General features: G+C 36.9%; 1 protein-coding gene across 1 annotated transcript in view; it reads left to right on the top strand.

Annotated features, from left to right (window-relative positions):
• Nucleotides 1-26,616, top strand: part of Cad88C (cadherin 88C) — a 99,310-nt gene that overhangs the window by 29,605 nt on the left and 43,089 nt on the right. Inside the window, exons 2-3 of the mRNA XM_089105430.1 lie at nt 5,023-5,174; nt 26,174-26,557. Of these exons, the coding sequence (XP_088961556.1) occupies nt 5,023-5,174; nt 26,174-26,557 (536 nt within the window). The remainder of the gene's footprint in view (nt 1-5,022; nt 5,175-26,173; nt 26,558-26,616) is intronic.

Below are 26,616 nucleotides of genomic sequence, written 5' to 3'. Positions count from 1 at the left end.
AGGTCTCTAAAGTCACAGTTATTGGTTTCCTCCATTGTTTTCAACAGGGCCGTATCCCGGGAGGGGTTACCCGGTTCAAACCCCCCCCCCCTTCCCCCCGAAATGTTTGTCTGGCTCGTAAAAACATAACAAAAACGGATATAAAAAAAATTTGTATACGTTTTTTGAGGTTTTTTGTGTACCCCCCCCCCCCGGAAAATTTCTTTTTGAGTAAAACCCCCTCCGAAAAAAAAATCCTGGGTACGGCTTGGGTTTTCAATGAAGACTCTTCATAGTATTAAATTTTTCAAGTGTGTAAAATTGGAATGAATACTCTATTGCAAATGGTACTCTATTGCACGTTTAAGCGTAATAGCGCTCAAGTTATGGAGCGTATTGGTAGTCCAAAATCAAAACACATTGTGTTACCGTGTATTGCTACCTACTCTTTCTTACCGATTGATGAATCATGAGAAACCTTTAGACGTCTTGTTTCCTATTTATTCTCCTTCAATTTTCAGTTTAATTTATAACACCAATTTCTTGCTACTTAGCTACTTCCAACTCAGGTGATAGCACACACTCAAACAGATCGTTCCAATACTTCACGGCTTCATTTAGGTCATATATATATATATATATATATATATATATATATATATATATATATATATATATATATATATATATATATATATATATATATATATATATATATATATATATATATAGGTGCAAACATTTTGAAGTCTGAAAATGGCACTTTATCAAAGTTTATAAGTAGAGCCTCCCTCCCATTATAAAATGAAAACACGTTCGGTTGATATGGTCAGTCTGATATGTTTTTCCAAGATTGGTATGTTTTTCCATGTCTCGTATTTATTTTATTTTTAAGAAATAAACGAAGTAAGCCATATAGGGCTCGAAATAATTATGCATTTCTGTTTGCCGATTTTTTTTGGTCTTTGATATCAATGGTAAATTGATATGGTAAATTTATCATAAAAAGGAGTAGTGCTACCGCTCCTAAACCTTCTAAAGGTTATAGCGTCATTTATACTTTACTAAAAATGACTTGTATTTCTAGGGCTGTGTTTTTTATTTGTCATACGATCAACAACAACACTAAAAAAAATAAAAATAATAATATCACAAGACTAATCGAGGTTAATAAATAAAAAAAAGGCTACCCCCCTCCACAGGGGCGGATCCAGGATTTCTTTTAGGGGCGGGGGCGCAAAATAGGTTGATCCGATAAAAATAATTTTGGGGGGACGCAAAATAGGTTGATCCGATAAATTTGCGTTAGGAGCAAGTTAATTAACTCAAACTTTAGTCAATTAAGTAAATTACACTACTTTAGACTACGCTTGGGGGCCCTGACCCCCCCCCCCGCTGGATCCGCCACTGCCCCTCCAGACCTCTAAACAGCTTGAGTGTTCATTTTGATCAGGGAAGATTTAATTCACACACACAAAAAAAAAATCACCACAGTTGCCAAGATGGCTGGGAAGAACTAATGAATGCAGGCTGAATATTTAATATTTAATGGCATTATTTCTATGAGATCTTACCAATTTTGTAATTATGAAATAGGAAATGTTTAAAATATGTTTTGTTTTCAGTAAAGTACAAAAGACGCAATGACCTTCAGAAGGTTTAGGGAGTAGTAGCTCTATTGCTATTTGTGGTCACTTCTGCTCGTTTTAAGTTCAACTGGATTTTTCGTTTTAATTTCTCATATTTTTAAGATCTACTTAATCATCTATTGCAGTGTCTACTATCTTTGTTTGATGGGATTATTTATGCAATTTGTGCTCGTTTTAAGTTTCATTTATTTATTGATAGTAATTTTTGTTTCCGTTCTAAGTTTGAATTATTACTGGAGTTTATTTCCGTTAGCCGTCCTAGCAGAGTGGTTGACGTGCTAGACTCGTAATCTCATGTCCTTCAAAATGGGCTTCGATTGCTGGTGCAGCCGATGATAAGGCTAGAACGAGGGTCTTTGGACGTCGTAAGCTCAAATAGATTCGACCCAGCACAGAATGTGTACCTGGAGAAATCCAGGGAAGGTAAACAGGAAAGGTGTATGAAAGGGTAGGATGGCTGTTTTCCAACCCCCATTGCACTTCCTGGCTGAAGGGCCAACAAAAAGAGATCAGCCCCGCCGGTAGGGACTATAAAGTGCAGTGCTGTATCCTTTACTTTTTTGTCTGCTCGTTTTAGGTTTTTATTTGGCTCTAATATTAATTTTTAAAAAAGGTTTTTTTTAAAGTTAATCAAATGGAAAAGAAGGGGAACAGTTTCAAATAAAATCTTAATTAAAAACTGTCTGTAGTTGATTAATTAAATCAACTAGTCGTTCATAAGTTCTTAAAAGTTTGATTTTACCGTTACGGTAAAACATTTTTGACATTAACTTGGTTATTTTGGAAGTTTCTCCGGCAGCTGATAAACAAGGAAAATTGTGACATTGAACTCAAAAGGTAAAAACAGAAGATCTTCAGGTTTGATATTCACTTTTACACCCTCATTTTTGGTAATCAATTCATTTGCACCCTCTTCAAAAGAGGTTGGGTATGTTTACCGAGAAGGTATCACGCTGTGAAGATATATCAGTAAGACCTTGTAAGATTACACAGTATGAACTTATGCTAATTCTATTGATAATTTACTCGATGAATATAAAAGATATTGTACTGCACCTTTTCTGCCTTTTTTAATGTTGAAAACAACCAGTAATTTGTAACATAGTGCGATGTTTAGCTGGTTTTCGTTTATTCTGTTATGCCTGAACGTAGCCAGGATTATTGTTCGGAAGGGTATTGTTCGGATTATTGTTCGGTTCGGAAGGGTACCCCCCCCCCAGCGTGGGGGGGGGTAAAAAACATTAAAAAAACATCATGCATATGTGCGTTTTTGTTATGTTCTTACAAGTCGGAAAAAAATTAGCGGCGGGAGGGGGGGGGTTAAACCCGATAATCCCCCTCTGGAAACGGCCTTGCCAAACCACACCATAGTTGATAAAAAATATTTGTTATTAATATATATTTAATGTATTAATGACTTATTTACCTATTTTTTTAACGACGTTTTCCCCCTTCATTAACGATGAAGTGAAAAATCAGTTTGAAAGCTTTTTGACAAGAAATCGTTTTGAAAAGCTTGATTAGCTCTAATTTGTCAACGTATTGTCTACTAATAAGATTTTATAAATTTTCCCAGATCTATTTTAGATTTTGGTACTTGGGCATTATATGGGACCTTCTAAAAAGTCAAGTTTGGTTAATGCATATGAAATAAAATAGGATGAATATATAATAGTTTATAAACAAATATGGGTTACATATTTTCGCATTAGGGGTGGGGGTAAAGCATAGCATATATTAAATACTTAACCTAACCTAGGTACCTTTCCCCCCCCCCTAAACCCCCAAAAAACAACAGTTTAAATATTGTATACGCAACGAAAACCACGCTATGTATTCCATTACTTTATAGCAGTGCCTTGAATTAACCCGTCAAAAACGGGTTTCTCGTGACTGGATTCCTTGTAACTGCCCATATAATGCCCAAGAACCTAGATTTTTTTTTAAAGATTTACCTGTATTTATAATGACCAACTTCTTCTTTTTGAAGGGACTGCTTATCCTACCGAAAGGAAAACTGCTGTTCGAAATCTCAAAACCATCTTTTTAAAAATGATTTTAGAAAAAATTTTCTTTGATCGTCACTCTTGTCAGTCACTCATAAAGTTAACACTTGAAAGTTGAACATCGTTCAACCCAAAAAATACAGACTGGATACATTTTTGGGACTGTAGTCTTATAGAATTTAAATTTTATCCACAAGTGTGCCTATATTTGGGCTTGGGCATCAATTGTAAAATGTTATTAGATTGCAGCAGCATTGGTAGTTTCTTTTTGAAGCCCGATCTAGTTCGCAGATATGCAACTAGTTGCCACCCAGGGGTGGGTCCAGGATTTTTTTAGGGGGGAGGCGCAAAGTAGGTTGATCCGACAAACTTGCGCTAGGAGTCTGTAAGTTACTTACACTACAATTAAGTAAGTTACACTACTTTAGACTACGTCAGGGGGCGCGCGCCCCCTCGTCTCCTCGATCCGCCATTGGCCACAAGGGTATTGGAAATTTCAAGTCGTATTGAAACATAAGATCATGTGTTGTCTTTTTGAGGTATGAATTAAAAAAAACATTTTGAAAAAGAAGTTTTACAAAAAAATAGCAAAGGTCATATTAAACTTAAGATCAGCAGAAAATAATAATTTAAACTCAAAACGACTAGAAATTACTATTAAAGGATAAATGAAATCCAAAACAAACAGAAATTAAATAAACAGTCATAGCAAACAAAGATACAACAGCTAAACTTACTAATATAAATGAATAGATAAAACTTAAAACGAGTAAAACTTAAGGACACCCTAGACGGTCAATCATTTTGATCTCCGTCAATCAATTGATTGACCGTCTAGGAACCTGTTTGACGCTTGAGTCAAGCGTTGACGGTGATTGATAGAAAGTTTGAATGACTCAATCGGTTCCTGGACGGTCAATCATTTTGATCAAAAGCGTCCGTTAATAAATTTATTAAAACAAGATTGATCGTCTAGGAACCTGTTTGGCACTTGGGTGACGGTGATTGATAGAAAGTTAGAATGACTCAATCGGTTCTTAGACGGTCAATCATGCTTTAATCAATTGATTGACGTAAACTTTTGATCAAAATGATTGACCGTTTAGGGTGTCCTTTACATTAAATGCGCGCTGCCTCTTACATGTTTTATATAAAACCTTTGAAACAAATAAAACATATTCGGATTATTAACGCATGAATAATTAGAACTGTCTTATTGCTTTCGTTACATAACCGGACGTTACACAATGTTGCTTTCCCTACAACCGGAAAAAATCCCTTGCACGTGGCTGTGTGAATTATTTTCGTACTTACTCATCTCTTCAAAATTATATTTAATAGATCTTTTTTTAAAACTTAGATTTTATTGTGAACTTCTTCTTTTAAAGGGAGTGTTGTTTACCGACTGGTAGGGACGGACCCGGAAGGAGATGCACTTACATTTGGTCTCCAAGGCAAACTTGCCCAGGATCTATTTCAGATCCGACGAATCAGTGACAGTGAAGGGGATTTGATTCTCAACAGGGAACTTGACAGAGAGGTAAGCTGGAGTTTTGTTATTATCTTGTAGATTTACTAAACTTTGTATATTTACAGTAGAATGCATAGTAATAATACTTTACTCAGATCAATAATTAGGGGGGTTGGTTTTTTGGGAGGGGAAGGGGGTACCAAAATGCAAGAAAGTACTTTGTATGCAGAAATTTTTAATAGAGGTGGATCCTTATGTCCCTCCTGCCCTATCCCCTGGCTTTTCGGATATTAAGGAAGAACCAGGGGCAGCCAGTGGTTCATGTCTCTCTATGCCTAATCTCAATTTTCTCAATTTTATCATGGTTTTTCTAATGTTTTCTTACATTATCCCACTGTATAAGGATAACTAACATTAAGTTCACCGCAGACGATTTCTGGCTCTTCATTCTCGGTGCGTACAAACAGCTCCTCCCACATACTCTTTCATTAGCGGGTTACTAATGTTAGTATGTGTCAGCGGTCCAATTACCCTGGAACATGTATTTTGGCAAAAACTTTCTCAAAATGCTTTTGAAACCAACTCGAGACTCCGAAACCTACTTGTAATCCTACTTGAACCCACCCCCTGAAATTTTTCCCCTTTGGGGGGGGGTTTGCCCCCCCCACAAAACGTCAGATGACAAAAATGTTTGTCGTAAAAACATAACAAAATGCATAGGAACAAATTTCTAGTGCGTTCTTTCTCCCCGTAGTAGCATAATATTTGTAGACATGAATATATAATGAGTCAGAGGTAATAGGCTTGAGATTGTCTGTGCAGGATTTCGACTCTTGTTGATAGAAGAGCATCGCCATTTGTTGAAAACCCTGTTGTGACCAAAATGGGCACAGGATTGCATAAAGCCTCCCTTCAACTGGAGGTCCCAGGGAATTCTTGCTGCTCGGTTCTAAGCCGGCTTAAGCGCTTCGGTGTAAACCTGAGAAGATATGTGATCCCCGTCCTGCACTGGTATCCGGGATCATTGCTTTTACTGAGGCGAAAAAAATTTCAATGATTTAAAGAACATGAAAATTGGAACTTGGAAAGTTACGACATTAAGAAATGGCCATCGCATCAATATTTTGACTGACAAATTCAGACGATTCGAACTAGACTTATTAGGAGTTTCAGAAACTCAAATCCCAGGGGTAGGAAGCCTGGAATTAGGTGATGTAGAATTTATTTACTCAGGCAGGAAGGAGGGGGTACGTAAACAGGGAGTAGGGCTCATGATGAGTAAGGAAGCTGCTAAGTCTTGTTTAGGCTGGGAAGGTATTAATAATAGAATACTAATTGCTCATTTTATGACTAGAAAGTTTAGGGTATCAGTTATAGTAGTATACGCCCCTGTAGAACCGACTGATGGAGATACTAGTGACTCAGATGAATTTTACTTACAGTTACAAGAGCAAATAGACAAGGTCCCAGGTAGAAATATGATGTTATTACTGGGAGATTTTAGCGCCCAGGTTGGTAGAAATAAGGATAGATGGTATCCCAGCTTAGGTAAATTTGGTGTAGGAAAAGAAAACAGTAATGGATACAGACTTTTGCAATTTTGTAGGTATAACAATCTAGTTATAACCAATACGGTGTTTGGTCATAAAATGGCTCATAAGCTAACATGGTATTCAGGTGATGGTAAGACAGCAAACCTTAATGATTATTTTATAGTAAACCGAAGACTGGCAGGATCAATACAAGATACTAGGGTATATAGGAGTTCTGTTATTGATGTTAAAAGTAAAGATCACCATCTAGTAGTGTCAAGGGTTAATTTAAAGCTGAAATATCGGAAGGATAACTACCTCCCGGGAAGTTATGATGTTGGTAGACTTCAGGATGAGAATTTGAGAGAAACTTTCCAGGAACAGTTAAATACTAAACTTGACAGTTTAAAATTTGATAATGTGGAAGATGGTCGGAATAATTTTAGACAAATAATTTGTGAAGTTGCTGAAGGTATATTAGGGAAGAAAGCTAGAACTGCACCTAAGCATATTAGTGCAAAAGCTTTATGTTTAATAGAAAGGAGAAAGGACTTGTACAGGCATTATCTGAGTGATAGATCGCATGAAAACAAAAGAAATGTAAGGAATGTGGAGAAAGCATTGAAATATGAACTAAGGAGGTGTGAAGTGGAGGCCATGGATAAAATTGCCGAGGATTTAGAAGATGCAGCTAGACGGCATAATAGTAAAATATTGTACTGGCACGTTAACAAATTGAGAGGTAGTAGTCAATCCGTACTTTTCCCAGTTAAAGATAGGAATTGGGTGGCAATTAGCGATAAGGAAAAAGCTATAGGGAGATGTGTCTAAAATTTTGAGAACTTGCTTAACCAATATAGAGTTGCAGGAAAAAATATAGAGGAAAATGAGAAAGTTTGTGATCCTTTGGATGTGACGGAAGATTTTTTTTGTGGGGTGGAATTAGCAACAGTACTAAAAGGATTAAAGAATAATAAGGCCCCAAGTGCTAATAGGGTAGTAAATGAGTTTCTTAAATATTGTGGCTCTGAGGTTTGAAATAAGTCACTGAAGATTATTAACGTGATTTTTTAAAAAAGGTAACTATCTAGCGATTTTAGAAAAACCTTAATTAATCCACTTTATAAGAAAGGTGATAAAAGCGAGCGTGGTAATTATCGAGGCATTAGTCTGGTCTCTGTAGGTAGCAAATTGCTTAGTAATACGATACTTTTAGACTGAGAGATGCCGTAGACAAAGTTTTAAGAGAAGAGCAGTGCGGTTTTAGTAGAAAAAGGTAGAGGATGTGTTGACCAAATTTTCACTCTTAGATTAATAATTGAGAAGTGCCTAAGTTTTCAAACACCTTTGGTCCTCAGTTTTATAGATTATGAGCAAGCGCTCGATTCTGTTGATAAAGGAGCTTTAGTAAAGGTTTTATCCTTGTATGGTATACCAGACAAATACATTAAAGTGATTAGTGTTATGTACGGAGGATAAAATTACTGTGATTAAGCTAGGAAATGAGGTTAGTCGCTGGTTTTGTACTGAATTACGAATTAATCATGATTGTCTTTTATCCCACTTTATATGGATTGTTTTGATGGACTTTGTCTTAAGCATAAGAGGAAAGGCAATGGGATACCAAGGACACAAATGGGGATGAAAAAGTCTCCTGGACTTGGATTATGCTGATGATTTAAGCATCCTAGATGAAAGTGTGAGCAAAATGAATGAAGTTTTAGAGGTTTTGCGAGTTCAGGGTGTTAGTATTGGTTTGAAAATTAATGTTAGGAAGACTAAGTCACTAAGGCTAGGAATAAGTAAAGATGAAAAGGTGATGTTGGGTAATGAATAGATTGATAAGGTTGACAGCTTTATTTTTCTCGTTAGTATCGTTAGTAATAATGGTGGGAACAGTGAAGATGCTAAATACAGAATCGCTAAGGCTCAGGGTGTTTTTTTCCCAGTTAAAAAAGAGTCTGAAAGTATGGAACAAAAAGTCGAAAAACCAAGAATAGATTATTATAGACTACAGTGATGCCAGTGGTCAAATATGGCTCTGAAGCATGGACGCTCCGAAAAGCGGATGAAGATTTGCTAGATGTTTTCCAGAGAAATTGCTTAAGGATTGTTCTGGGTACCCGGCTGACTGACCGTATTTCAAACAATAGGCTATACGAAAAATGTGGTTCAATACCGCTTTCTAGGTCTATAATGAAAGAAAGGTTGATTTGGTTAGGGCATGTTGTGCAGATGAAGGATGACAGATTGCCGAAGATGGTTCTTTTCGGCCAACCATCTATGGCTAAACGGAAAGCAGGTTGTCCCCGTCTGGAGTTGGAGGACGTCATAAGGAAAGATTTAAAGGAAATGGGAACTTCGTGGGCGAGTGAAAAGGTAGGCTTTGAATAGATTGGGGTGGAGGAGGAGCGTGCGTAGCTGTGTTGGCCTCAGGCGGCTTGGTGCTGCGATGAGTTGTTAGTAGTAGTAGTAGTAGTTCTTTAGTTTTTTGTACCCCCTCCGAAAAAATACCCCCCCCCCTGGAAGAAAAAATCCGTATGCGGTCGAAAAGATCCATGAGCTGATCCATAACGATTCATCCTTTTGTTTGTGGTCCTAATCTCTGATTAGAGGTATATAATAGTCATGCTCCATCTAATGTGGAATTAACTTGAGACGCCTATGATCTTTTCATTTTCGACCGTAGCATATCCAAATGAAATAAGCTAGATTTGCTAACCTGTGTTCCGGCAGACTCAAAACTCCTATAAATATCCTGGCCGTCCAAAATCAGATGTTACGAATTCTGCTGTTTATTCTTGTACTTTACTTATAATTCACCTACATTTTGTGATTTTTCTTCTAAATCGTATCCCCTGTCACGAAAATGTAACCCCCTGGAAGATAGCTCGTGTACGTTCCTGTTCATAAATCTAGGGTTTTTTTTCTTTTTTTGAAAATGAACTGGACAATTTTGGTTTGTTGTTAGGGTGTACTTATTTTTATTACCATCCCAGTGTCTTTATAAGCCACGAATAATTTCTTTTATGGTCTGATCAAAGTTTTGCTGTTGATCAAAATTTTGCCACAGGAAATAAAACATCTGGGTAGTATAGCACCATGGTAACAAAAGACTAGTAAAAATTGTAATATAGGCTAGTGAGTGGAAAAAATGCACCCAGGGCCGTATCCAGGACTTTTGTTCGGGGGAGGGGGGTAGGGAGTACCATGGGCGTAGGCAGCATTAGGCAGCATATTGTCTAGGGGGCGGCAGTCGATAGTGTGATGGAGTTTTATCAACTGCTTTTTCCAAACCATCTGTTTTTTCAGCCATATCTAATGTAAATTTGAAGGTCTAGCTGGGGGGCAGTTGCCCCCCTACGCCCATGGGGAGTACAAAAACTTTAAAAAACGCATCAAAATTTGTTTATATGGATTTTTGTTCGTGATTTGGACAAGTATTTTTTTTTTTGGGGGGGGGGGGGTCAAACGCCCTAGCCTCGCTGGATACGTTATTGGTTGCACCCTATCAAATTGATTTAGTTTCGGGGTCACAATTCGAAGCATGTATTCCCAAATTGTGTAGGTTCGAAGCCAGTGTATAAATTTTTTCATTAAGGTATGTTAATCACTAAAATCAAGGATGCTAATACGGATTATAACTGTATACGGTCGGTTTTTCTTGTGCAGGGTTGAGCAACATGTTTCCTTCAAATTTCATTCCAAAATTTCTGTTTCTTTTTGCGTAAATTAACTAAAATTTGGGCTAAATTAATTAAAAATTGAGTTAGCAGATAAATACAAGTTATAGTGAAATTTTTGGTAGGACTGAGGTGGAACCAGGCTCAAGCCTTAGCGGGTTCAGGGTATTTTTTTTCTCGGAGGAGGGACGGGCAAAATAAAAAACAGTGTTTTTTATACACCGAAATTTTCAAAGTTTCCCAGGACAGGCGACCCTTTGGGCAAATCTTTGGGAGCCCCCCGCCCTCCCGTATGCATCCTTGTGTATATGGTTGCGTCATTACCAAGTATATGTGGAAGTGCATATCAGTTTTTATGTTATTTTCCTATTGTCCATATAACTATTATATGTTGGAAATTTTTCTTTCCGTATCCTGAAGTTGAAGTTTTTGCCCATGAAACCAAACTTCAGGCTCTAATTTGTCAACTAATTAAACCTAATTGGCATGTCTGTAATTCCTTCCTTGGAGCGTCTCTTTTAGAGCAGAACCAGGAGTAAGAATGTGTCATTTTTAATTTAAAAGTTCTTACAATGAATGCGTAATTGCGCGTGGTTTGACTGCACTTGAAACGACTATTTCCGTTCCTTCGAGCTATTATCGGAGTTGCCATATGCCTTGAGATCTTTGTTCTTTTGGTTTTTTTTTTCACTCCTTTGTTTTGTCGTATTGTCACGCAGTAGATAGACATTAAGGCGCAGGAAAGCTGTTGTGGTCAGCTCCTGCAATGGGGTTGGTGACCCTACCTGCGGACTGTAAGTGAAGTAAATACCGTAATGGTAATGTATCGACACTAGGCCTCGTGACGGATGTCAGGCTTTCTTCAATTCTTTGGCTCAAAATAGTGAATATTATTTGCACAAATTCACTGAGGTAGAAAAAACAATAGAGACCAGATTGTTACTTGGTTTTTGCTATATATTCTATTCCTCTGTCTTGAAATTCCTTTCTAAAATATAGTGTGACTCTGGCGAAGTCTGTAACGTAATGGCGAACGGCGAAGTCCGTAACGTCGTAGTCCGTAACGTCCGTAGAAGTCCGTAGTCTGACCGCAATTTTATTCATGGTTTGTTCCTTTCAAATTTAAAATTGATTATACATTTTAATTTACATCAATTTTAGGTTCCATCTGTTCAAGCACGTATCCAGGTATTTTTTGGGGTGACAGGGGCCTACAGTACAAAAAAAAAAATCACTTATAATTTGAACGATAAGTAGTCAAGAATTTTGGGGCCAGCAAAATAAAAAAAAGGTTTTTTTTATAATTCAATAATAAGCGGCCAATAAGATTCCGGCAGCGAGGGGGCTGTGACCTGAGCCCCCCTCTTCTTGCGGACTTCCCTATATTCGTAGTAGTAGTAATTGTTATTTTTAAGTTTGATGTGATTATTTATGTTAATTTATTTTTGTTTCAAGTTTCATTCATTTATTCATTCACGTTTCATTTATTTATTCATTTCTACTTGTTTAAAGTCTGATTTGTTACATGACAATATTTTGGATCAATTTGGGTTTTAGTTTAGCTGTTTATTTTTATTTGAGGACATTTTTTGGATTATTATTTTAATTAACTGGAAAAAGAACCAATTAGAGGCAACGTTCAGCCTGTAATAAAGGGGCATAATCCTTTGATGTATTATTTATTTATGTTTTGTCTCGTTTTAAGAGGCGGTTCTCATGGAGGGAGGCTGCGGTCGTAAAAACTTAGGAGGGGGCTAATCTGATTGGAAGTATAAAGTTTTTTGCCATTTTCTAGAGTCAAAATCGATTTGAGGGAAGCCAACCCCCCTACCTTCCCCATTGTCTCACCTCTATAGACGTTTGATCAAAATTTAGAGATAACCATTCTGTTCGACATAGAATAAAGGACCAATGTAAATGTTTCCTAGGATGAAATGACCCCCATAGACCCTAAGGCAAGGGCCTTAAATAATGCAAATTGGCAATTGTTGAAACATATATTTATAATGAAAACACAGGTCTTGTGCAATACTTCACGAATGGTTAACGATATTAAGTTGAAAATGGAACGTTGAGGGGGTTGCTTAACTAAATAAAAAGGCACTATATGCATCGAGGTTGCTGAAAGGGCTTATCTTCAAAACCTTCAGAAACGGCATAGGGTATTAAGTTAAGAATTTTTGGAAATCTTGAGGGCGATGTTGAACTAATTATAATAAATGTGTCAATTCTAAAAAGAACGAGTAACGGCTAAGTCAAAAAAGCACCCCAGTAACGGCTAAGTCAAAATTTGAGGGAATGTGAAGGGGAAGGTTGAATTGTTTCAAGAGCAAGATGTGCACCTACGATGTCAAAATGGCATATCTGCAATAACTATGGAATGCCTATATTGGTATTAGCTTGAATCTTTCAGTGAATGTTTGGGGGAATTTTCAACTAAACCAAAAGACGCCATGTACATCCAGATTACCAAAAGGGTGTATCAGGTATATCTCAGGAAGAGCTAAGGGTATTAACTTGAAACTTTTGAAACTTTCAGGGAATGCTGTGGTGGATGTTGAACTAAACTAAACCACACCATTTACATCCAGATTGCCGAAAGGGTTATCAGCAATATCGCATGAACTGCTAAGCGCAATCAATTGAAACTTTCAGGGAATGGTGAGCGGGATGCTAAACTAAATCAAAAGACACCGCGTGTAACCGCGTTCTCAAATGGGTTCATCTGCTATATCTCAGGAACAGCTAAGGGTAGTAAGTTGGAACTTACAGATAACATTCAAGGGGATGCTGAAGTAGATCAAAAGACAATATGTGCGTCCAGGTTGTCAAAAGATCGCATCTAGAATACTCCAGGAGCCGCTAAGGATATTGAGCTGAAAATCTTAGGGAATATTGTGTTGGATCAGGACTACTATTCTCTCCTTCCCCCCGCCCGCAAACTCTCAAAAGACCATGTGCATCCAAGTAGCCAAAATGGTGTATCTGCAATATCTCAGAAACAGTTTAGGGATGTTGAACGGTTTACATAGCCTAAGGATGCTAGGGAACTTTCAGAGAGTGTTTTAACTAAATCAAAATACATTTTGTACATCCATTTTGTCAAAATGGGTATCAGTAATATCTCTGAAACGACTAAGTTACCAAGTAGAAATTTTCTGGGAATTTTGAGGGGGCTGTTGAACTAAATCAAAAGATACTACGCATCCTTGTTGTCGAAAGGGAGTATTTGAAAAATTTCAGGAACGGTCAAGTGTATCAAGATGTATCTTTCAGAAAATGTAGAACTCAATAAGAAGACATATCCATCTAGGTTTTCAAGATGACGTCTTTTCCACGCTACATCACGTATATGGTCATGTAAAATTCACAAATAAAGAATTTAATTGTCAGAAATAGAGAGGACTAAGCGATGCCTTCGATATATATATATATATATATATATATATATATATATATATATATATATATATATATATATATATATATATATATATATATATATATATATATATATATATATATAATCTCTTATTTCATCTTCATTCACACGCTATCTTCTGAACATTATCCCTAGATGATTTTTCTAGTTTTTTTTGTCTAAAGATTGCTGTTGCTATTGAATCCAAAGGTTAGCCCAAGAACCACCCCAAACCTTGATTTCAAACTGGAAAAATTTATACCATGATTATCTTGAACACAATCTAAGTCACTGCTCAGATAATCTTAAAAAAACTAAAAGTTTAAATTAGAATCTGATATTTTAACTCTTAAGCAGTAAACCTAAGAAAAATGAAAAAAAAATATTACAGTAGTTTATAAAACTAAGGCTCCGAAAGAGGAATTTTCCATTGAAAAGTAAATATCTTAAAACATAGAAAACAAAAAGCAGAAGAAAAGCAGAAATAAAGTCCTACAATAAATCAAACATGAAAGGACGAGAAATTACTATCAATGAATAACTGAAACCCCAAAACGACCAAAGACTAAAATAAATAATAACAATAAACATAACGATAACAAATACTGTAATAGATGAATAATCTCAAATTTTTGAATTAATTTTTAATCATAAAACGAGCAGAAATTAAAATGTGATAATCAAGCCAAACTTGAAACAAATAGAAATTTTTACAAAAAGGAGTAGGACTACTGCTCCCACCCTCCTGCCGCCCATAAACCTTTTAAAGACTATTGTGACATTTGAGCTTTACTGAAAGCCAAATATATATTTAAACGATTTTCTTTTGTAATTATATCATTGACAAATCAAAAATCCTAGTCAAATAAAATCTTGGATTCGGGATTGCTGAAATTTTCAGGAATGAATATCAGTATACAAACGTTCCGTTCATTTCTGCATTTTTTTCCAGTTATCTAGATTCTTGTGATAATTTATATCATTATTCACTTCTCGTCAATGTTTGGAAATCTTGGTTCAGGTTTTGAACCACATGGCTCAAAATATACGTAGTTTTCAGTAAAATGTAAATTATAGAATATAGTTTAGAAGATTTACTGGTGGACAGGGGGGTTAGCCCTACTCCTGTTTTTACTAATTTCTGTTCGTTTTAAGTTTGGCTTGATTATCGCATGTTAATTTTTACTCCTTTTAGGATTTATTTATTCATCTATTTCCATGTCATTTATCTTTATGTTTGACATGGTTAATTATTTTAATTTTTGTTTCTTAGGGTTTCATTATTCATTGATAGTAATTTTGGGTCGAATAATACTTGTTTTGGGTTTTATGCTCTTCGATTTTTCTTGAAAAACTTCTTTTTCGGAAAGCCTTTTTTTTACTTAATTGTTAAAACAAGTAAATAGGCCTTAAGAAATCCCCGATGTCCTTGTGCATTATTCGGTACACACTCGGGAATATGCGTCTACAGATAAGACAATAACCGGTTTCTTTTCGGCATTACCCGAAGAAAATTAGCTTGGGTTCAGTTAAAATCAACGTTGTAGGTATATTTTTTATTCAATATTTAATATATAGAGATGGTATTTTAATTGGCTTAGGTTAGGTTTGTTATTTAATATAATGCGTTCCATACCCCTCCCCTTCCTACCATAATTCTTTTTTGTAGTTTTCGCAATTTTGTTACTAAAGTATTTTATTTTCATCATATTTCGGTATATTTCATTATGATTAACCAAACTTCATTTCTCGAGTGTGTACCAAATAATGCACAAGTACCGTCTCCAGTTGTATCTATCAAGTCTACTACCTGACCGTAAAGTTAAAAAGATGCTACTTGATAAATACGGTTTACCCCCCCCCCCCGGCGATTACCCCCGGTAAATACCCCCCACCCCCACCCCGTGGAATATAAGGCTTTCCAAATTTGAGAATTTTATATGAGTTTTTTTTCATAGGGGGAAGGAATTTTCGTACTTGTGTATTGTGCGCCACTCACTAAATTTTACGCTGCGCAAAATTCGAGAAGACAACTTTTTTCGTTAGTTTCTTCATTACTTTAGAAATAAATTTGGGCTATAGATTTGTTTATTAGGGGGGGGGGGTAAAGTATAACGGGTCTGCATTCAAAATGTGTTTGGTACAATTATTCTACATATTAGATAGATAGATAGAGAAGTGTATTTTAAAGCCAAATATACGGCCATGTACATACACTATCTCTATCTATCTCTATCTATACACTTCTCTATCTATCAATCTAATATGCATAATAATTGTACCAAACAAATTTTTCTTGCATACCCGCTATACTTTACCCCCCCCCCCCTAATATGCAAATCTATAGCCCAAATTTATTTCTAAAGTAACGAAGAAACTAACGAAAAAACAGGCGAGTTTTCGAGTTTTACACAGCGTAAACTTGAGTGAGTGACGCATAATACACAAGTACCAAAGTTCCTTCCCCTACGGAAAAAAACTCAAATAAAATTCTTAAGATTTGGAAAGCCTTATTTTCCACGGTGGGTATTTTCCGCGGGCGGTAATCGCCGGGGGGGGGGGGGGGTAAACGCCGGCCACCAATAAATACATACCTTTAATACCGCAATCAGAGGCTTCTTTCTCAACATATTTGATGCATTTTTGTTTCATTTCACTTTTTTCAGTTTCTTGGATTTGACAACAATTCAAATTATATATTCTGATACCATTCGATTTATGCTTTGAATTACTGAACTGTATCGGCCGATTTTGTTCTACTCTGGTTTTTATCTCCTCTTCTTGTTTTGAGTCCTTTGTATTCAGCTGGTTTGATTTCTTTTGGGTTCTCTGCCCTGCTGGAAACATCTTTTTTTTACAGGGTTAAATCTTAGACCCATGTGCTTGCTATAATTTTCTTTTTGCCATGGTTTGTCAATTTGCCTTCAGATCTTCTATTCACCAAGCTTGCTACCTCAATTAGTGCAAAATAATTTCACCTATCAGTCCTGTACATGAAGGTTGCTTTAACCCTCGCTAAGGACGATCGGGTTAACCAATCTTTACCTTGCCAGTATCCTCCAGAGAATTCACTAGGTTATGTGAGGTAACATCTTCTACAACTATAGTCATTCCGCTTATCATTAATCACTTGTGCTTTATCCTGAACTTTGGAACTGAGCGTCTCAGAGGGCTGCTGGAAATTTGGGATGGGAGTAGATTAGGAAAGCTTCTTAGAGACACCCTAGACGGTCAACCATTTTGATCAAAAGTTTCCGTCAATCAATTGATTAAGGCATGATTGACCGTCTAGGAACCCTATTTGACGCTTGAGTCAAGCGTTGATGGTGATTGATAAAAAGTTTGAATGACTCAATCGGTTCCTAGACGGTCAATCATGCTTTAATCAATTGATTGACGGAAGCTTTTGATCAAAATGATTGACCGTCTAGGAAGTCCTTAAGATTAGACCCTGATCAAGTCAATCAGTCTTTTTAAGTTGACTTCGTTAAATTGCTGATGGTGTATTCAATTCTTTTGACATAATTCGAACGAACGTTAAGTATTGAGTACTCTTCTAGAGAGGAGGGGGGGGGGACTTTCCTTTTCGTCAAATTGTGGTTGCCATTTTGATCGAACACCATAGAATATTAGCCCAGAATCAAATTTAAATCAATTGTTCATTTGACTTTGCATAACTGGAATCATCTATACCATAGATTATATCTGATTCCAAGGGGTCGCTGCAGGGTACAAAATTGAATACAAAGAATTTGTCACGCCATTGAAGATTTATAATTTAAGTTTCGTCTCTTTCTCAGGTGCTTAACCGTAAATAGTAGGAAGACTATTATATGAAAAAAGGATGTGTCATTAAATAGATGTGCTTTGTTCAATTTATTGAAAACCCTCCGCTTCGTATAGGGCATTACCCTTTTAAGACTGATTATACCATACTTCCTTTCCTTTTATGTGAAAATTAGTCATTTGTAACCTCATCAGTCGTATAGACCAATTTTTTAAGTTTATCGTCTGTCAGGTGTTTTTTATTGTATATATCGTTTACTTAAAAATGAAATTGGATCTGATTGGTGCGTTAAATAACGTTGGCTCTCAGTAATGGGATAAGGAGGGTTAGACGACTCGTATCATTGCATCATGGCCGTCACGGCTTGAAATTTCTCCCAGCAGGGTGCCAATTAACGAAAAGATTGTGTTAGGGGGGTAAGGATTTACTAATTCTATAAAAATGGAGATACAAAAAAAAGAATTATTCAAAATCTGGGGGGGGGGGCAATTTTTTTATGAAAATACCCCAAAATATATGTTTCAAAATATAGGGGGCATTCCTCTTCCTGTTCTCCCCCCCCCCTAATTGGTGCCCTTGTCTCCCACGATCCGATCTGTGGATTTCAATCTTGACCGTGAGATCTTGGGAAAAGTATATATGCTAGAAATTACCCTCAATTTATGTATTAACTACTACTACTTCTAACAACTCATTGTAGCACCAAGCCCCCTAAGGCCAATTTAGCTATGCACGCTTCTCCATCATCTCGATTTATTCAAAGGCTCCCTCTTTACTCCTCCAAAGAAGTTCCCATTTTCCTTAAATCTTACCTTACGACATCCTCCTACCCCAACACTGGATGGCCTGCTTTCTGTTTTGCCCTAGCCGTTTTCCTGAAAAGGACAGTCTTTGGCAATCTTTCATCCTTCATCTGCCGAACGGGCCCTAGCCATTGCAAACTTTCTCTTGCTTTAGCCCTGGAAAGTGGGATTGAACGACATTTTTCCTACAGCACGGGTACGGTTAGTCAGTCGGGTACCCAAAACAGTCCGTAGGCAATTTCTCTGGAAAACATCTAGCAAATGTGGAGCACCCACGCTTCAGAACCATACTTGACCACTGTCATCACTAGCTTCCAATATTCTAATCTTGGTTCACAGACTTATCTTCCTGTTCTTCAAAAAAAATTTCAACTGCGCAAAAACTTCCAGGGCCTTGGCTATTCTACTTTTAACATCTTCTCTGCACACGCCGTCCTTACTAATAATACTGTCTAGGTAAGTGAATCTGTCCACTTAGTCAATTTTCTCGTTACCCAAAATCACCCTTACACCTGTATTTATTCCTAGTCTTAGCGACTTAGTCCTCTTAGCATTAATTTTCTAGCTTATTCTTGCTCCCTTATCTCGCAAAATTCGTTCATTTTGCTGACATTTTCATCTAGGATGCTTAAATCATCAGCATGATCTAAGTTTAGAAGAGTTTTATTTCCCTAGTTGATTCCATGTTCTCCTATTGCCTTTGCTGTGCTCCTTAGGACAAACCAAATGTCGATACGATAGTTCTTTTTTAATGTTGTGACAGTCCAAGTTACAATTTTCATATTTTTTGAATCACTGAAATTGTTATGGCCTCACGAAAAGCAATGGTCCCAGAACCAGTGCAGGACGGTGACTAATACAGCTTCTCAAGTGTACACGAAGGAGGAAGCGCTTAAGCCGCCTTAGAACATAACAACAAGAAGTCCCTGGGACCTCCAGTATGAATGGAGGCTTTGCGCAATCTTGGGCCTCCTTGGTCACAACATGGTTTTCCCCTCTTGGCAATGCTTTTCAATCAACAAGAGTTGGAATACAGATATTCTCAGGACTATTATCTTTGACTTATTTTATATTCATGCCTACAAATATTATGCTACTACGGTGGAAGCATCCTGTAATAGATAGCTTAGCCAGGAAAAGATTTTTCAGCCAAAAAAACCACCAAAACAGACCAAACCCAAAAGAATAGTCTATTAATCAGAATCCAATTGCTGCGTCGTTTACTAGGCTATAATTTCCTCGAAGTGTTCCACTCCTCAATGTTACCTTGCAGCGTTGTGAGTTGTCACGGTTTTTGGTTAGGAGAACTCGTTGAAAGGTCCACCCTGATGCCAGTAGGAGACCACGGAAGCAGGATTTCCGATGTCGGTGATAGGGACGAAGAAAGGAACTTATGACTAAGCGAAGAACCCAAGCCATCTCACAGCACCGGAACAGCTCCAACCAACCTATCCTCGTCAGACCTTGCGGCATATTAAGCTTATATCTATTTAATATCTTGCTATTTTTCGCAAGTGAATTTTGGGATAGTGTTAAATTTTCGTCCTTTCTATTATGTAAGAAACGATTCCGATAAATGAGGACTTTTTCCAGACAATAACAAGCGAACCAATAGGCTATATGAACACTTTGTTGATCAAGAATACTTTTTAAGTATGGAACAGTAAGGTCTCATTTAAGTTTATTTTAACACTAATGCTCTTTTGACATTAATTCTAAGTTTTAATATGATTTTATTGAGGAATGTTGCATTGTTTTGAGGACTTTTGTTTATATATTCCTTTATTTCGCTGAGGATGATAATTAGCCCTACTTCTGTAATAGTCGTCTATATTGAGGCACTTGTCACTGTCTTGAAAAATTCCTCATTTATCATAATTGTTTCGTTGAAGCATACACTTGCAGACATCAATCTATATATAATAGGGTTGTCTGTTGATCAACCCTATCATACCCTATGTGCATATCAACCCTGTCATATTATTGCCTGCCTTTTATAGAAAATATGTCATGAGAAATGTTATATAATATGCAGCTAAAATAAAAACTGTGTAGTGTTTTAATGAGATTATTTAAAGGGGCCGAAAATAATAAGTCATTTTGAAAATAACCAATGTAACCTGTAGTGCATCATTCATGAGACAGAGGTTAAACATTCGAGTTTCTTGGAACTTTCTTTGAAAGTTTCAAGAAAGGGATAGAGCCAGGTGAATGAAACTTTCAGGAATAGGCTCAAAAATCGATTTCGGATAATTACTGAAAGTTTAATTCGTCTAGATCAGTGTTTTCCAAAATGTGGTATACCCCCTGGACATGAGAAGAATTTGGTAAGGATACGCGCTGCATCGGAGTACAGTGGGTATTACTCTGCACCGTCCAAGGAGCGGGCTGTTGAACGTGATTAAATAAAAAAAATAAGTTTTTTAACTGAAAGTAAGGAGCGACACTAAAACTTAAAACGAACAGAAATTATTCCGTATATGAAAGGGGCTGTTCCCTCCTCAACGCCTCGCTGTTTACGCTAAAGTTTTTCATTGTTTAAAAAAAATTGAGTTGTGAGAAAGTAAAACTTTAGCGTAAAGAGGGAGGCGCTGAGGAGGGGACAGCCCCTTTCATATACGGAATAATTTCTGTTCGTTTTAAGTTTTAATGTCGCTCCTTACTTTCAGTTAAAAAAAACTTGTTTTTTTATTTAATTTTTGAACGTTTTTGAATGAATGCAGGTTTTGATCTTGGCTCACCGTACATGAATAATTAAAACAAAATTTTCATATTAATTTACTTTTATTTGGTTAAATGGCTTTCTCGAAACTTGTTTAATTTTATTTACGAACGTTTTTATTAGTAACAAATGTACGTAACTTACGAATTAACTTACGTAACGAACTTCTATATTCATATGTTTTTAATACGTATATTAGGGGGTTCGCCCCCTAGTCAATACCTTGCTCTTTAAGCGAAAGTTCGAATTTTGTTCCAATTCTTTAAAAATGACCGCGTAATCACAACGGCCGTTAATTAGAATAAATAGCTCTTATGAAAGTACTAAAAAATCTTTGGCTTTAAGAGCGAGGTATTGGCTAGAGGGTAAACCCAATCATATATGTAACATTTTCCGTTCGTTTAAAGTTTTGATATTTCTGCTGTTGCAGTTGAAAAACTTGTTTTTTTATATTTAATTTCTGATCTTTTTTTTAAAAAATGCTGGAAAGTCCGGCGTCCCCTTCATAGCAATGTCCCTTCCCCCATGAAAACTTACTTCATGGACATATCCTTCCACATAACCCCCGACCCACCCCCCCCCCCACTACCAGGAAAAATCTCCCGTGAAAACGTCTGTATACTTCCCAATAACCAATACTATATGTTAACATTGGGTAAAGTCCATAACTTTCAGCCCTCCTCCCGGGAACTTCAGGGGATTAAGTCATCCTAAAAGACATACTTATAATATTTTCGAACATGCTGAACAAAATGGCTATCTCAAAATTTTGATCAGGTGACTTTGGGAAAAAAATGAGCGTGGGAGGGGGCTTAGTTGCCCTCCATTTTTTAGTCACTTAAAAAGGGCACTAGAACTTTTAATTTCCATTCCAATGAGCCCTCCCACGATATTCTAGGACCACTTGGTCGATACAATCACCCCTGGGAAAAAAAAATAAACACGCATCCGTGATCTTTCTTCTGGTAAAAAATGCAAAATTCCACATTTTTGTAGATAGGAGCTTGAAACCTCTACAGTAGGGTTCTCTGATACGCGGAATATGATGGTTTGATTTTCATTAAGGGTCTATAATTTTTAGGAGGTCTTTCCCCCTTTTTTCAAAAACCAGCCAAATTTTCTCAGGCGCGTAACTTTTGATGGGTAGGATTAAACTTGATGAAACTTAAATGTTTTAAATCAGCATTAACATCTGATGCTTTTGATGTATCTATTTGTATCAAAATACCGTTTTCTAGAGTTTTGGTTACCATTGAGCCGGGTCGCTCCTTACTTACAGTTCGTTACCACGAACTGTTTGAAACTGCATCTCAGATTAAAATTAACAACCTGAGGTACAAATTATGACCATCTGTCATCTCAGCAGAAACAATTCACCCTCCTCATTGACCAAAATGAATAACATGAATCATTTTATATATATTTTATTATTACTTTGCCTATGCAACAAACAAGAGAAAATAAATGTGTTATATATAAAATGTGTAATATAAAATAATTATTATCGATGTCATCCAGCTTTTCACGAGAGGTACTCAGCGCTAGGAAAATTATAGAAAGGGGCATACATATTTTTGAAAAATACTGATCAAACACCCTCTTTTAAAATATTTAAGAAAGTATCTGGACAGCGATTGTTCACTCCTACACAAGTTGAAAGATATAACACCATGCTTCACGGGAACAGCCTTGATCATTTACGAAAAAAAAACATGTTATTATTTTGTTAAGTTCACTGGGTCATATTGTGAATTGATTTCTAAGTGAGTTTCGAAAGAATGGAGCTGGATTAATCGTGTCATTATTTCCCACGAAAAAGAATCCATGAATGTCTGTGAAACGCAGTTTTCCCCATAATAGTGTTACAAGATACATATATTAGGAATTACTCCTGAAAGTAGCCTTGTCTTTTTGGCTGGGGTTCTTTCTCGGATACCAAAATTATACAAAACACATATAGCGGATACAAGACATATATTAGGAATTACTCCTGAAAGCAGCCTTGTCTTTGGTTGGAGTTCTCTCGTGGACACCAAAATTATTTTTCTATAGGCTTCCGCGAAAAGAACTTGTCCCTAATATGTCTTGGTGATTGTCTCTGAAATGTGGTTTCTCCTATATTATTGTTACAAGACAGATATATTTGTGATTACACTTCTGAAAGCAGCTTAGTCTTTTGTTGTAGATCACTCGGCCCAAAAAGAATATCTGATAACTTAATCTGTTTTTTTTTTTTTTTAATTTGTGTTTTAAAGAAATTGGTACACATTTTATATTTTATTTATTTCTAGCAAGGAAACTTGTAAAATTTAAGTTAAATTAATTGTTTGTGCTTTGTGTTCAAACTAAAAGTTACAATCCAGCCGTCCTTCCTGACATTGTAAGACTACAAGCACTGTATCAATATTATATGGTTTCGAAGTAGATTTCGCTTTATATAGGTAACAGAGACACCATTCAGAAAATGGTCAGGTCTGCCACCGTAGAATCCAAAAATGTTTAAGATCTGTGTCAAATAATGATGAATTTGCCGAAAACCAGCTACAAATAGTTTTTCAGCAATTTTGTCATTGGTTGCATTTTCGGCTCCTATCTATCCTCCATATGCCCATAAAAGCAGAAGTGGCGTCTTTAATGTAAATTAAATAAAAAAAACACGTTTTTTTTAACTGAAAGTAAGGAGTGACATTAAAATTTAAAACGAACAGAAATTATTCCGTTTATGAAAGGGGTTGTCCCCTCCTCAACACCTCGCTCTTTGCGCTAAAGTTTTTATTGTTTTAAAACATAAAGTTGTGTGACAGAGTCAAACTGTGGCGTAAAGAGCGAGGCGTTGAGGAGGGGACAGCCCCTTTTTTGTACGAAATATTCGCTGTTCGTTTTAAGTTTTGATGTCGCTCCTTACTTTTAGTTAGAAAAACTTTTTTTTATTTAATTTTTGAACGTTTTTGAATTAATGCAGCTTTGATTTTGGCTCCCCATACATGAATAGTTAAAACGAAGATTAAATATTAATTCTATTGTTTTGGCTAAATGACTTTCTCGAAATTTTGTTATGACGTAACTTACGAATTAACTTACGTAACGAACTTCTATATTTGTATGCTTTTACTACGTATATTAGGGAGTTTACCCCTAGTCAATACCAGGCTCTTTCCGCTAAAGTTCGAATTTTGTTCCGAATCACAAACCCCTGAATCACAAAGGACGGTTAATTAGAATAGATAGCTCTTTTGAAAGTACTAAAAAACCTTTATCGTAAAGGGTGAGGTATTGACTAGGGGGGCAAACCCCTTCATATACGTAATAATTTCTCTTTGTTTTAAGTTTTAAAGTTGCTCCTTACTTTCAGTTGAAAAAAATTTTTTTTTATTTAATTTCCGATCGTTTTTTAAATAATACTGGGAAATCCGGTGCCCCCTTCATAAAAATGTCCCTTCCCCCACGGAAACATCCTCCATGGAAAGATCCTCTCTCGACCCCCCCCCCCACCAGAAAAAAATTCATTCTGAAACGTCTGTATACTTCCCATACACCAATAGTTTAAATAAACAGTGGGCAAAGTTCATAGTTTGCAGCCCTTCCCCCGGGAACTGTGGGGGATTAAGTCATCCTCAAAGACGCATTTATTAGATTTTTGACAATGCTGAACATAAGTGGATATTTCAAAATTTTGATTGGGTGACTTCGAGAAAAAATGAGCGTGGGAGGGGGCCTAGTTTCCCTTCAATTTTTTTGGTCACTTGAAAAGAGCAATAGGACATTTAATTTCCGTTCGAATGAGCCCTTTAGCAATATTCTAGGACTAATTGATCGATACGATCAGATCTGGAAAAAAAACAAAAAAAACACGCATCCGTGATCTTTCTTCTGGCAAAAAATACAAAATTCTACATTTTTGCAGAGAGGAGCTTAAAACTTGTATAGTAGGGTTCTCTAATACGCTGAATCTGATGGTGTGATTTTCATTAAATTTCTATGACTTTTAGGGGCTGTTTCCCCCTTTTTTCGAAAATAAGGCAAATTTTCTCTGCCGCGTAACTTTTGATGGGTTAGAGTAAACTTCATGAAACTTATATGTTTAAAATCAGCATGAAAGACCAATTCTATTGATGTACCTATTGGTATCAAAATTACGGTTTTTAGAGTTTTGGTTACTATTGAGCCGGGTCGCTCCTTACTTACAGTTCGTTACCACGAACTGTTTGACATAATTTCAACAGTGTAGGGGAAGCGGATCCGAAGATAGTTCTGTAGGCAACTGGTTCTTGCCAAATTGCCAAAGCTTCAGCACTTGTTGGGAGGCTTAGCAGCATCTGGCGAAAGCCAAACATAAGCCGCTTTACCAAAAGGCGCATTTACAATGCGTCAGTCAGCCCCGTCCTGCTGTATGGAGCGGAGACGTGGCCAGCTGCAAAATCTATCCTCAGCGCCGTCGATGTCGCTCAGAAGAAACATCTACGAAGAATCGAAAGACTTCACTGGACTGACTTCGTTAGCAACCAGACTCCTGTCACGTACGGCACAAACTCATTTCTTGAGGCAGCTTTCCCAGTGTACTGTTCGGTGGAAGGGACACCTCCTTCGCATATCATGTGAAGCCCCAGCACGGGTCGCATTCGACTTCGACCCCACCCTACACGGACGGAAGAGACCCAGAGGACGCCCACCCACTAGGTGGAAGGACAAAGCCGATGAATTCCTCACCCAAGCCCACGTCCCGTTGGAAGAAGCTGCGATCCTGGCAAGCGATAGGTCAACCTGGAGGCGCCTAGTCTCATCGTTCTCTACGCCGAACCCTCGGCATGAGCCTTAAGTCAAGTAAGTCAACTGGTTCTTGGAAAGGGGGTATTTTTAGGCTCAATATTTTCGACAGTGTTGAGGAAGGGGATTTGAAGACGGTTCCGTAGGCATCTGATTCTTGGAAAGGGGGTATTAGTGTCTTTGTGTGTTTCTAAAGGGCAGGTCTTTCCTATTCTTAATTCCCGAAATGTACTGTAGTGCCAATATGTAGATGTTGAAGTGTCAAATTCGGCTACTATGGAATTAGTACAAAATATTATGTATAGTCAAAGAGAGGGTATTCTCAAGCATATACTATTTTTTCTATTCTATTTCAGATTGAATCTGAATACAATATACTATTGACGTTAACTGATGGAAAATCTGGGGAAAGCTCTCACATTACTCAAAGTCTCCTTCTTCTCGTTGAAGACATCAACGACAATGCGCCAATTTTCAAACCCTTTCCTACGTCAGTGGAAATACCTGAAAATGACAATTTTCCAAATATTATAGTCACAGTCGAAGCAATCGATCGAGATGACGGTGCGTATGGTCAAGTTGTATACTCTCTTGAAGAGATAGATGGCGATAAGAAGACGTTTGATATAAAAAATGAGGATGGAAAAGGTGTCATCCGAGTTTTAAGGTCGCTAGATTATGAAGTGAAGACGTTGCATCAAATAGTGGTTACGGCTTCAGACAGAGCAATTAGTGGACCGGTATGCATTTTTAACTCCTTTCCCCATCTCACTGACTTTTTGTTTGTTTGCCACAATTA

Source organism: Artemia sp. Qi Xiang Cuo, chromosome 19 (genome assembly GCF_049724085.1).
Source record: "Artemia sp. Qi Xiang Cuo chromosome 19, ASM4972408v1, whole genome shotgun sequence".
Classification (NCBI taxonomy): Eukaryota; Metazoa; Arthropoda; class Branchiopoda; order Anostraca; family Artemiidae; genus Artemia; species Artemia sp. Qi Xiang Cuo.
Note: the sequence above shows the minus strand (reverse complement) of the source record. Positions and strands in the feature narration are given on the sequence as shown.